General features: G+C 43.4%; 1 protein-coding gene across 1 annotated transcript in view; it reads right to left on the bottom strand.

Annotated features, from left to right (window-relative positions):
- SH3GL2 (SH3 domain containing GRB2 like 2, endophilin A1) overlaps positions 1 to 13,578 on the bottom strand; it is a gene marked incomplete at both ends in the record, with an annotated part of 91,184 nt that extends 77,606 nt beyond the window's left edge. Inside the window, one exon of the mRNA XM_084304659.1 lies at positions 13,534 to 13,578. Coding sequence (XP_084160785.1) covers positions 13,534 to 13,578 — 45 coding nt within the window. The remainder of the gene's footprint in view (positions 1 to 13,533) is intronic.
- Between the last annotated feature and the right edge of the window lie 946 nt (positions 13,579 to 14,524).

Here is a 14,524-nt window from a genome sequence, read left to right as displayed (position 1 = left end):
ATGCCAGCCCTCTGCAGACAGAGCAGTATACAGCAAGATCATACTCCACTGTACTCACTGGGCGAATACTGTGGTTGTATATGTGCAATGGCTCCAAACAGAGATAAACAAGGAGATATGTAACAGGAGTAAAAGTCAGGATACAGGCATTTGTCCTTAGGGCCTTATTTACAATAGCAATCCTTCCTGGCACACCAAGAATTCACAGAGTGTTTTCACTGGCTTTCACTTGATCTTTCAGTGTCACAGGTCTGGCAGATGTGCGTGAGCACTGATACCTGCCTTAGTTGGACTAAGAAATAAAGGATGTTTAATCACTCCTTTTCTGTACACCTAGATACAAGCTGGGCTGTAGACACTCCTAAGGGATGCCCAGTGGCAGTGCAAGCTTTGCTGTGCGTTCCCCTCCCTCTTTTGGATTACTTTTATCCCATCAATATGCCCAAAATGTGACCTCTGCTGGGTAACACTGGGTCATCTGCACCGGTTGTTCTGTTCTGCAGACCCGTGCCTATTGCACTGTGTGACTTTCCAACACAGACATAGCCTCAGAATTTCAGATCAGCTGATACATCACTCAATATGAAAGAAACCAAGAGGAAGGGGTATAACCACGCCTCACAGTCAAAGATCTGGCATGCATTCTGAACTAGAACAGCTCCCAGAGGAGACAGGTTGCTAGAAGACAAAATGATTCAAAGGAATTATTGCCAGGTCTTTGCAAAAGCTGTCATCTGCTTCAAAAGTCTTAAGTCTTATAATCATATGATTATATGAAAATCTCTTACCCTTGAAAGAACTGAACTAAGAAGAACTAAACTGAACTAAAAAGAATTAACTTAAACCCTGAAATCAAGGGAATTTAGAAAAGAGATAGAAGACAGCACTATTAATTTAGCACTATTAATTTTAAAATGTCTTGATCCTGTAATGATTTCTTACAGTTTGGGAATATATGCTGAAAAAAAACATGACTCAAAAAAAAAAAAAAGTTCTGCTAAAAGTGACCACTGAACACTTTATGTAAAATAAGCAAAATAACCCAAATTAGCAGAACAGTCAGCAGAATGTTTTGGTTTTTTGTTTGTTTTTTTGCTGCTGAGTAAAGGTATATAGCACAAACATTAGTGATCATCTCTTACCTACCTGGTAAACTCCACTGTTCACTTCTGAGTCTTAAGAGACAAAATTATGGCAACATTTCTGAACTTTTTCAGTATGCAATGTTTGCTCCCACATTCCTTGAAGTTACAACATCACCTGCTTTTGTGAACAGATTTATCTATCTTTTAAATATAGTATTTAAAAATTAAGAGCAATACTATTCTGTTTCATAACTTAGAGCAGTTGTTAAAGACAGAACCCTTGCTTTTAAATAATAAATAAGGTATCAGAACAAACTCCAACCTTTCCAGCCTGCAAACGAAACACACAATTTCAGAAGAGCCTAGGGCATACAATGAATTAATTGCTTAAGTTCCAGCTCCTTGGTGACACTGAGATGGTTGTAGAGGAAACCAGGTCCACAAACCCTGCCAAAAATTCTTTAAATTTCAAAGGATGGTACGGAGAAAGAGACAAAAGCAACTCTTCCCTCCGTGCTGGTCACTTTGCGGCAAAGACTTGGATGAAATGGATCACTTGGGAAGGGAAACGGGGGCAGAACAGTGCACTGCAGAGAAGTTCTCCCTGTTGTCTGGGGCTGGTGAGAGTTGCTGCAGGAAAGAAATTTGATCTAACTATATTTTGGTTTCTTTTTTGTTTCTTGTTTTTCTCCCCGCTCATCCCTGAGCTTTTGAGCCAGGGAGGTGGGTCAAGACCAAGTCCCTGTCTCCTTTCCTCAAGGCTGCCCACAGCAGAGCACAGGACAGCCAGAAACGGCTGCTACGCTTTTCTTCATCATACAGAAGGTAACCTCCGAGGGCAGCCCATGCAACTGAAAAAGGGGCAACAACACTTCGAAGCACTCCTAAATCTCAGCTGGGAATACCGTGGGTCAATTATCTCATATATCTCAATACCGTGGCATTATCTCATCCATGCTGTTTCAACACTGCATGTCTTACACTTATAACCACAAAACCACAGTCACTCTCTAGGGCAACAGGAGAGACCTTGAGCCAGAAAACGGGCACGCAAGCTACTGCTAGTTCTTACAGAGATACAGCCACACTATGCTGCCTTACCACGACTACTTGCATGATGGTGCACTAGAGAACAGAAAACCCAGTAGAAGAGAGAGTCATTGCCTTCCTCATAAGCTCTTCTCCAACAGTGTAGTGCTAACAAACTTCCTAAAGCACAGAAAACAACGGCAAGGCCTGGTCCCACTCTCCCATCTTGCTAGCCCACTGCCACCTGCTCCTTCGCATCCTCTTAAAAGCTCTAGGATTCAAGGAGGCTTTGCCGCTGGCTCAGACACGGCACAGGTTTGTTTCTCACGCTTCTATCTGGTCTTCACTCTTTAACAACAGAACTCATATGATATGTGTGGCTTCTCTCCCAGGTGCTTAATTTACCTTCTTAAATTTAATTTTATTGCAAGAAAATGAATTAAGCAATTAAAGGAAATACAATTTCAGTAATAATATTTTACAAATGTTTGAAAGAAATATCAGGAGGAAATCTGGGGAAAAAAGTCTACAGCAGTGAATCTGCTTAAATTCATGTAGATGAAGAAGTTCCCCTGGACACAAGCATAGTTAATCTGCAAACACAAATGAGCAAAATATGAAACTAGAATAGTCTGTTTTATTGCAGCTTCATTAAATCTTCAATTCTCCAGTGCCCTAAATGAGAAGAGAGAAAAAAGTCCTTCACAAAATGAAAGTGAACAAGATATAACAGCACCATGGCAGCATGTCTCTAGAGAACTTTCCAAATCTGCTCAGAAGACTGTCTGTTTTTTATAAAAGTTGCTACAAATCCCACATACCTGATTTTAATGTATGATTTTGGTAGTGGTCTTGTTCTCAAAATGAGAGGAGTAAATCAGGAATTACCTTCACAGAGCCCATAATTACAGCAAAAGAAATGAGACAGCACTGAATTTTCTCCTGTACAATGGCAGTATTTTTAGATTTAAGACCACCTACATTCTAATTTGTTTTTAACTTAGGAATTTATTTTATTATTAAAATGTATTCTACGGTACTCGTAGGCATCAATCAGAAACTGAACCCAAGCATGCCCAGCTGCTTTCTTGGTCACTACATTGGCGATGCGCATCAGGAAAGACAAAACCCTAGCTCCTGGAGTTGAGATTTTCTAGACCTTAGCATCACAACCTCTCATACGTCCAGAGATTAAACAGGAATATGAGCAAGGAGGCAAACGAATTCAGTCATTTTTGCTACACACTTATCAGCACAAAACAGAAGGATAACTCATTTTCTAAAGACACTCTACAACTTTTATCTTAGAGTTGCACCAGCACTTCTTTGCATTAAAATAACACAGTTTTCTCCCTAGTTAGGAAGAAGCACGAAAAACTGAAACTGTCTTGTCTTGAATCACATGAATCCATGCAGCAGTATAGTTAGCAAACAAGATACTGCATTTCACATTTGCAACTTATCCAGATACTTTCCGTCACTGGCTGTACCAGCGGACCCAGCACAGATGCCACAGCATTTCAGAGAGACGCAGGAATATGCTAATGCAGAGTTCAGCTTCTGCCCAGAACACTTCTGAACTTCACTGTTACCTATTAGAATGAGTAAAAGATTTAAAATAGGTGCTTTGTTCATCACAAGCTTGCAGAGCTTTTGGCAGTCAATGCTGAGGAAAATTTTCACATACTTAAGGACTGCCACTCTGTTTGCTACCCAAGCTCAAACTATGGGAAGGAACAAGCACCCGAATCACAAGTGGCTTATTTTGCAGACACTGTCTGGAAACTTTTGTTAAAAGATTGTTCAGATCAGCTGACTCTTTTCCCTTTTCCTTATTCTTTCTCCCCAGTGAGACAGGAAATTTGCAACAGTTGGGCTTATCATCATAGAAATAATGTCGGCTTTTTCCTTCTTAGTCATGTTCGATTCCACGTACACTGACGGACACCGCTAAATGCACATTGACCTCTATAACCACCGGTTTTATTGAGGTTCTGTGTATTTTGGGAATGCTGACCATCTTGTCTCCTATGCTGGAGCAACACATACTGTAATAGTGTCCAGATCAGGAATTGAGGATCCTGGATACAGTGCACTAATGGAGCAGAAAATACGAAGTGGCAGCTTCATTCACCAGTGCCTGCCATTTCTCCTGGCTCTGATAATCAGAGTTATCCATACAAACATAAGCACAAAATTTGCCTCTGTTCTGGTTCTGAGGCTTTCTTCTGAGAACTTTCCTACTCTTTCATCCTCATTCATCTTCATTTCAGGAAATCTTACTCCCACCCACCTTTACAGTTAAATAAAAACTAGAGTACTCTGAAGAGAACACCAAAAGCTCTACAATCTATTTCACTTATCACAGAGTAGTTTTTTGTTGTTGTTGTTTGTTTTGTTATGTCTATAAAAATGCAGCCATTCTGAAACAAGCCAACCAGGCCTTTGCAGAGAGATTTGACAATTGTGAAAATCACAGGTTCCAAAATGAAATTATTTTGAATTAAGACATTGCAAAACAAAGTGAAGTTATCTGCCTTTTGATATCAGGCATTTGTGTTTCTTACTTTAATACAAGAATCCAGTTCTCACCAAAGCTTAACTTTTGCTGCCATGTGCCCTTTGTTTACAGAGGCAAGACAAACTGGTCAAAACTAACAGAGAAAAAGGTATTTTTCTATATGAAAACAAAAGTTAAAGATCTACATTACTTATTTCAGAAGTTTCTAAGCTTGTGTATTTTTCAATAATTAAGTCTTCCTCTCCTCCAGAAATTCACATTTTCCCTGTCTATACTTAAGACAGGCAAGATGTACAGCACATTATGCCTACTGCCTGCAACAGAGTCGCATTCTGACAGCAGTGAATATGCCCAATATACAGTAAAATGTTTTTCAGCACTTTTGTGGAAAGGGAAGGAGATTTCCCCTCAGTCTCAGAAACAAATAGTCCTATTTTAGAAACAAATTTAGAGCATATATAATAGAGACCGTAAAAGTACCATAAGATACAGCCACTCTTCCTGAAAGACAAACTTTTATTTTTTAGTGTTAGCACAAGGCTCCCTGTATTAGACTCCATTCTAGTCAGTCAACCATGTGCACATATGCTTATTCCGCATTTCAAAGTACACTTCTACATTCAAACTTTTTGGTTCCTAAAAAATATTTGCATACCACTGAACGTTCCTCATGCTGGAACTGTTTTAAAAGTTCTTACTTCCTTTAATAACTGTAGGAAGTAAAATCAAATCCTTTCTGTTCTTCACCACAGCAAGAAATGGGATGAAGCAACCACCAGAAAACTCAGCTAAGACCTGCTCCTAAGTACTAAAATCTCCTCTTACTCCAACTGGAGTAATAGAGACCTTTAACTAACTCTGTTTCAGTGTCTAAAATAGCATCCTACAGAAAAACAAAAACAAATTCAGCCAGTGAATTCACTGAGAAAAAATATACCAACTGATCATCTCTAATGCCATGAACAGTTCTGTGCAAATACTCTGATTCCAGTGGAAAGGACGGTGCTTCATTCACTGTCCTCAGATCCTTTTTCAAACAATATCAATTAAGTGGAAAAGCTACTTGAAAAGGTATACTGACAGGAGGAACTCCATCCATCCTAGAGTTATACTTCTAAAAATTGCAGCGCTTTAAATTCAGTCCTCCGATTATGATGCCATAACTTTCCAAGACAGACAAGCTCTAAGTGACTCATCTGGTAAGACAAACACTATCTTTGACATTCACGTCTTTTGAATTATTAACTGGTTTACTGCATCTACATTGATTTTGCATGAAAAGGAATTCTTGGCACATTCTTGCAGGCTGAAAATTGCAGACTACAAAAGAACTCAGCAAAAATTATATGATCAGCTACTGCTGTTTGAAAGTCCTGTTAGTTTACATAAAGTCATAAAAGATGAAATCAAGAACAGTTTTCAGGGAAACATTCTCTCTAGGGAAAAACAAACAACTCCCCCAACAAACAAACAAACCAACAAACCACCAACCTTAATTTCACAGAATCACAGAACCATAGAGTATACTGAGTTGGAAAGGACCCACAAGGATCATCGAGTCTAACTCCAGGCTCCACCCAGAAAATCAGACTGTGTGTCTGACAGTGTTGTCCAAACACTTCTTGAACTCCCATAGGCTCAGTGCTGTGCCCACTGCCCTGGGGAGCCTGTCCCAGTGCCCAACCCCCCTCTGGGTGCAGACCCTTTCCCTAACCCCCAGCCTGACCTTGCCCTGTCCCAGCTCCATGCCGTTCCCTCGGGTCCTGTCGCTGTCCCGAGAGCAGAGCTCAGCGCCTGCCCCTCCGCTCCCCTCATGAGGGAGCTGCAGGCCGCCATGAGGCCTCCCCTCAGCCTGCTCTGCTTGGGGCTGAGCAAACCAAGGGACCCCAGCAGGACAGTCCCTTCCCTCAATCAGCAAGCAGCGCCATGCTTGATGCATCCGCGGAGCATCTATTTTGGAATGTGTTTTGCATCACCCTATTTTGTTGTTGTGGCACTTTTGCCCACAGAAGCAGAACAGAAGTGATGGTCAGTGTTGATATTTTAGAGTCAAAGAAAAATGAAGTGTGTCCTCAGTGCTAGTGAATTTAACACTACCTAAATTTATTAACACAAAAGTGAAAAGTAAGCCCTATTTCTAAATGCTTAGGTTTCACATTTAAAGATTTTTCTCAGCCAGTAGAATAACTAGGCAATCTATATAAATAAATAATATGTATGTTCAAAAATCAAGCTGCAACCCATAAAAAGATGAGGAAGACAGAGCAGTGTCAGCATTTTACTAAAATGGGGTATAAGTAGCTTTTCTGTCACCAGAGTAGGGGGAAATGGTGGAGAAAGTCAACATTTTTCTCTGTTTAGAACTTCAGCTTGCAAGAATTCGGTATAATTCCCACTTGGACAGACAGATTACAAATCCAAGGTAGATATGACCAAAACAGAGCCCAACTGAAATTACAGAAATGCAATTCCAGCTGTTTTGTGTCCAATGAACTCAACGAGTGGCACCTATCTGTTTTGAAATATGCATGGATTCACTTCACCAGCCCTCTCCCACGTGGCGTGCCTGTTACCTGAACCAGAACCAGTGCTTTAATTTCTAATTCTTTCAGGAGGTCCTCTGGCAAAATGTCAAGCCACCTTTACAGGCTGCTGCTAGTAAGGTTACACTTGCTGCTGCCTCAGCAGCACCTCTGCTGGGATCAAATAACACCCCTTCACTGGTGGGTGAATGGAGATGAGGCAAACCATTGCCGCTTGGTGTGACCCATACAATGCTAGAGCAACTACTTCAGCCAGTTTCAGTCTAAGTAAGAGGATTCTTTTTAAAATGCTATTTAATTATAAAGACATGGCCTCCAGCATGGGCAAAACAGCATCACATCAATTATTATGACAAACCCACAAATCATCCCGTCTGAGATTGCCATGGCAGTTTCCATTTTCAGACAAATTAGAATTACCATGAACTTCAAATAGCCACTTATTTTTTATTTTCTTCCACAAAAAGTCTACAGGGACTCCATAAAGGGAAAGCTTATGATAAACATTAGTACAGGAAAAGTAAAATTCTTTTCTTTTTTTTCCCCTCTTCAGGACAAAAACAAAACAAACAAACAAAAAGTTAATTTCTGTCATTTCTGTGACAGGTCGGACAGATTCCTCTAACATCTGCTATAACCTCAGATTTAAAAAACGTACTCTTTCTTCTCCAAGATTAAATCCAAGATTAAGTGCAAGATTAGATAAGCAGTGGAAGGTGAGGCAGTTCTAGGCAATTCTGCTGTGGCAAAGACCATCATAGGAATACTGTGCTTTAGATTGGTGCTCCTTCCTCTGCAAATAGACATATTAAAAGAGTGTCAGCACCACAGTTGTCCACCAGGGACCAGTACAAAGACAATGAGGACCAGAGTCCAAGAAGTTGCCAGAAGGCAGCACAAAGCAAGAACTTGTAGAAAAGGGTGTTGGAAGGCAGCTCTGGTTGCCTATGAGGGTACTACAGATCCCCACTAAGAAGAGGGCCATGGGTCTACGTAATTCCTGTCACTTCCCACCACATGCTGTCCACTCACTACTTCTCTTCAGATTTACTCACAGAGCTAAAACAGTTCCCCATGGCCTGCAAAACATATTTTCAATGCTGTCTGTCCTGTTCATCTTTTAAAGTCAAAGATGTCACTAGCAGATTACCAGGTCAAACAGTCGGTGTTCAAGCTCCTTCAGCCTCCACAACAAATGTGTATAGTCATCCCAGCACCTCATTTAAATGTGCACTTCACAGTTACACAGCATAATATTCTGCAGAGTAACCTCTGCAGAGTCCGTTTCTGCTAAATCTGTGTATGCCGCTTCATTTAGAAATGCCATTAGCATGACAGTCATGAGGGCATGTTTAAATCTTAGACACTGTTGTACAGGAATGACCAGGAGCACCTCATTCTTCCTATTTCTTTGCTGTGAAATACTTCCAATGGTGATGAAATCAAGACAAAAAACAAAACTCTGATCCTAGTTGTGCTTTGAACATAGCAACCACAGGTGTTCTTTGCCTCCAAAGATCACTGGGAGAAAAATTGCAAATGCGTGTCAATCAATACTTCAGTTTTATATATATTTACATATATACATACAAAGAATGGGAACGGCATATATCAGGTGGAAAGATAGTGAAGTGATAAATGCCTAAGAAATACTGCAAAAATAAGAAAAAATAATGAGCCATTATCTTTCTTACATACTAAGCAGTTGTTCTTTTTGTTAGATTTAGAAACAGATGGAAATTGGAGCAGATTGTTTAAGCCATCAACAATTCAGAAGGGTTACACAATATCCAAGTAATGGGCTATTCAGATTAAGGTCAATTTTTTCACCCTTTCAATTATGTAATATTGATAAAAGGACATATGGGAATGATGCCAACTATGAATACCGTATCTGGCACACAAACTAAAGTGCACAAATAGAAGGAATTTCCCTACCTGAAGCTGAAAACATTCCCTCCACATTCAAGTAAATAACTTTCTCAAAAACTGTCTTTACTCCCAGATCAAAAATTTGCTCCCTTTCCCTGACCTAAAATTTTAACACTTTGCACTGAGAGAAAACAACAGACTGATGGTGGCACACAGCCCTCAAAGAGAGGTTTTTAACAGCTAGTTCGGGCACTGTCCTCAGCCAGCCACCTCGCAAATGGCCCTTTTTGTCTTACCTCCACCTGCTCAGAACCTTCCACGCCATGGGAGGTGGAGGCTTCCTAAGTCCAATGTAAGCAATCCAAAGTGCAACAGCCCCACTAGGAACGATATAGAATTGTTCAACCTCCCAAACTAGCCCACATACCTCGACATGTATGGGAACGGACAAGAATTTGGTGGGTAGTGCTGAGAGGAAACATGGAGGGAGATCAGCAGACACCATTTGAGTGCAGTTTCAGTCAAAGTCAGGTAAAGACAGGTGAAGTGCTTTGCCTGGAACGGTTGAGGTTGGAAAGCATGCATAGGTTCCACTGAACACAGTGGGACAGTCACATGTATATTACAGAAGATGGGGCTGGATGGGTATTTAGGAAAATACTGCTATCAGTATGTCACTTTCCATGTCCTCTATCAGTACGAAAGAAACACTAAAAATTAGTTAGTTGAAATTTGAGAGCAAAGCAAGTGTAGAAAACACGTTGTGTCTAAAGAAAGATTGCTTTACCCACTGCAGTGAAAAATATTTCACACATTCCTGACCAAGGAACTAAAAATAAACAAATAAATTAGCTAGATGAACCACAATATAGAAAGCACTTGAAAAGATAAATTTTTGTCATTCTCATATTCCCACTGATTTCAATGGAACCTCTTACAAGTTTATGGGGTTACACACACTCACTTTTGCTGGATCCTGCCTAATAAGCAGACATTCTTCCATTCAATGCAGATGTTCAGTGTTTCCTAACACTGCCTCATCTCTAATGCTGTCTTCTTGTGGATGAACCTATGTGCCAAATCCATGCTGGTGGTTTTAAAGCCATACAGCAACCTGCAGGCCACAATAGTCTCTCCCTCATGCTGGGATAGTGCTAATGGCAGAGGAGTCTGCACGCCTAAAGGAAAGGAGACCATTTAGTGGCATAGCATTTAGTTACCTATTTCTGGTGAAAAAAAAAAAAAAAAAAAAAAGGACTTGGAGCAATCTTCTTAGCTCCAGGATGTCCAACAGATCTGCAGCAGCACAGTTAACATTCAAATGTGTTTATTTTTCTTCCTTCAGCACTCTGTGGATAATTGACGTAAATGAATAGTCTAGCCTGCTCTCCACCCATCAATTTAACTTCTTGCAATTCTGAATAAATGTCAAGAGTTCCAGACTCAACCTGGTTTTTACAAACTCAAGAATACTTCTTCTGAACTTTATGATGCTGCCCAGAGGTAAAACCATTATTATTATTATTATTTTTCTGAAAGGCAAAACATTCTATTCACTCTACATTCATTCTAAAAGGAGCAAAGTTCCCACCTGCTTTTCAATGACTTACTGTTGCTGCAGCTGGTGCAAGGAATTTGACAGACCGTAAGTTCTTCAGCATGACTTCTTGTTAAAAAAACAGAGTGTCAGTATTTAATACAGGTGAGTTTAATCTTTCACAAGTCAAAAAATGATGAATGAAAACAAAAATACTTGGAAAAAAAAATACATGGAAATTGCACGACTGCAAGTTCTGCTAGAATGTTACTGATGAAAGAAAAATATTTTTAAAATAAATTGTGCCACAAATCTTTATACTTGCAATTGGAACTGTATTTTGTAATAATATTGTATGGTCATAATGCACCTGTGTTAATAAAGGCTACTAATTTTACAACATTAAAGACAGAAAGAAACTAAACCAAAGACTTGAAAATGCTTAACGGGATTAAAGGACACTGCAACCTCAGAAATAACTTGAAATCGTTCCTGGTATGATTTAGAACTCTAGTATGACTGCATACCATACACAGGATCTTATGTGAATAAGAACCAAGGAAATGAGTCAGAAACTTTAAAACTTCAAAATTGTTTTTTGATCATGTCTGGGAAGCTTTATTCATAGTGGCAATACCAATCCATATTCCACCTGGGGATTAATCCCTGATCAAAAGGATTACTCCCAGGAGTAAGGTCAGCACGACCAAGTCCTGGATTTCTCACTCCTACTGAAAGAAAGACAATAAACAGATCTGTCTCGCAATCTACTTGTGAGTCATTCTCACACATGAATGTGTCTTCATGCCCTGCATACGATCTGTGAAAGTCAAGGCTGGGCCCAAAAAATCCCTGGGTCATCTGATATCAGGCTGCTAAATCTGGCATCAGAAATTTACTATTTTGGTTCCAGACAGCTAAAACTCTTCCTTCCTCCCAAATGACAAGTACTGCTGACAATCAGTGTGAGAGTGTCATCTGAAGGACGGAGCATCGTTCACAGACCTTTCACACCACACTCCCCACGAAAAAGATGTTTACCCCTGCTGATGCAGAGGCACACTCATTAACTTACAGTAATGGTGAATCAAGACACATTATTCAAAAGTGAACTGCAGCTTGCCCAGGTGAGACAGACACTGCAATTTGCATGTTTTGGCACCAGAACACAGTGCAGTGGTGACGGTTTGATGGTTCTCCGGGCTCCTGCCAGCGCCGTAGGTAGCAGGAGGGGGATAAAACGAAGTAGCAGCAGCAGATGGACACTGCAGCATGGGCTCAGTAACGCTGAACTGCTCCTTGCCGCATCTGCCAGAGTAGAGCAGGTTTCTGTGAGGGCTGTTTTACCAGTGATGCAGCATAATTTGGTAAGAAAGGTGAGACACAATGTCACCCTGTTCTTGCATGGGCCTATGCAGGACTTGACATACCCCACTGCACTTGTAGTCAAAATGGGTATGGTATAAAGACTGCAAGAATGAGAACTGGGACTACCTGTATTAGAAATCCTCCTTCTGGGCAAATTTCTCCACAGTGCAACAAGAGATTAGATGAAAAAGATAAGACAAATGAGAAAGGGAAAAGCACAGGTGCTGAGAAGCCTAACGGCTGCTGCATCTTGCGTGTTTGCACCTACAAATTGCTTACAGCAACCTAAACTGCTACCTGAAGATGCCTGCAAGGACAATTAGTGGGTTGTAACCAGGAGTTTTGCACAGAGTTGCACATAAAATGAAGGAGCATCAACACAGGTCTCAGTCTCAAATCTCTAAATGCAAGGAAATTCCCCTGACTTCTGTGAAAGCATTTTACATTTATCCCCGAAGTATGTTAAGTCAGCCCTTGGTTCAGGAATTGCACCCTTACAGAGCACAACATGCAGGATTTTGTATTATGAAACAGGTCGAAGCCTGGTGAAACGGCCACCCTGACCTTCCGCAATAACACACCGTGCCTAGAGCAACACGGCCAAATCTCATTATTCAGATTTTGGCTGTACTCGGGGGAAGGGGGAGAGGGGGTAAAGAAAATTGAAAAAAAATGTCACTGTACCACGGATTTAGAAAGTCAGACCGAGCAAATGCCGGCAGAACCCCAGTCCTCGGAAGGGGAGCAACGAGGTCCACACAGGGGGAGGCAGCCCCTGCCCCTGCACACACGAGCCCCACATACCCATGGACACCTGTGCATGCCCATGAACAGCCCTGCACACTCATATACTGTGTGAACCCTTGCACACTCACACACCTGTGCATGCTCACCCACTCATGCACCATCCATGCCTGTGCACACCCATGCATGCCTGTGCACCATGCACACCCATGCATGCCTACGCATGCCTGTGCATACTCACACACCTGTGCACGCTCACACAGCTGTGCACTATGCACAGCCATGCATACCCACACACACCTGTGCACCATGCACACCCGTGCATGCCTACGCACGCCTGTGCACACTCACACACCTGTGCACCATGTACACCCGTGCATACTCACACACACCCATGCACCACGCACACCCGTGCACCATGCACGCCAGTGCATCCTCACAGATCTGTATACACTCACACACCCGTGCACCATGCACACCCACGCACCATGCACACCCGTGCATGCCCACGCATACCTGTGCACGCTCACACACCCGTGCGCCACGCACACCCGTGCACACTCACAGATCCGGACACACACACCCATGCACACCCGTGCATGCCCACGCACACCCGTGCACACTCACAGATCCGTGCACCACGCACACCCGTGCACGCTCACACACCCGTGCACCGTGCACACGCGTGCACCGCGCACCCCCGTGCAAACCCGCTCCCCTCGCGCCCCCCTCCCCGTGCACGCACACACACACACACGCACACGCACACGCACACGCACACACACCCCGGCGAGCGCCCCGCACGTCCCCGCACGCCCCCTGCGGCGCGGGCACCTGGGTGGCTTTGTGGAACTGCTTCTTCAGGCCGGCCACCGACATGGCGCCAGGCGGCCGAGCGGGGCCGAGCGGAGCCGAGCGGAGCCGAGCGGGATGGAGGGGTCCGCGCGTGCCGCTGCCGCTGCCCGCAGCCCCGCGCTGCCGGACGGGGGGGAGGCGTCAGGCGGCGGCCTCGCGGCGCTGCGGGGGCGCCGTGACGTCAGGGCCGGCCGCACCGCCCCCTCTCCCCCCCTCTCCGCCAGCCGCCACAACGTTCGGCGCTGACGGCGCCCCCACCTCACACAGCGCCCTGTGCCCGCCTCACAGACCCGGGGGCGCAGCCCCAGCCGGGCAGTCCCGGTGCCTGCGGGAACCCTGCAGCCCTTGCGGTGCGCTCAGGCCCCCGGTTTGCCTCAGGGGTTCCCCCGACGCGCAGCTCGGTTCTTTTCCCCCCCTCCCGTCCATGTGCCAGTGACACCGGTAGGAAGCCGAGCCTGAAGGCTGCCCTGCTGGCAGGGCTGTTGGCTTCACGGTAAAAAGCCTCGAGTGATACCTGGGCTTTTTACTGCGCTTGGTATCGATAAACGCCGATAGCAAGTTCTCTCGCAGCGCAGTCAGATGGGTTTTAAACGCTCGCGGAAAAGTAATTAACGATTATTTGGCGCTGCCAGCAAAAGCCTAAGCAATGTGAGAGCAGCGTGATCCAGGCGTAATGATGCTTCTCTGCAGGCTGGACCCGTAGCTGTGCATGTGTGCCGCGAATTAGCACAGCCGAGATGTGTGTTCACACAAGGCTCAGCCAGCTGGCTGAAAGCAGCCATGCTACGCTGGCTTTGTAACACCGTCACAACAAACACTCAACACAAACTAGATAGGATGATTCACACTAGATGGGATGAAAATATTTTCAGAACTACCTGAAGATGTTTCTAAACTGCACATGGACTTGCCGTGGTGTACCACAGATGCTTGGTGCACCCAGCAAAGCTGCAGCGCTGCCCTGTGCAGG

This window comes from Netta rufina (genome assembly GCF_964035555.1).
Source record: "Netta rufina genome assembly, chromosome: Z".
Lineage (NCBI taxonomy): Eukaryota > Metazoa > Chordata > Aves > Anseriformes > Anatidae > Netta > Netta rufina.
Note: the sequence above shows the minus strand (reverse complement) of the source record. Positions and strands in the feature narration are given on the sequence as shown.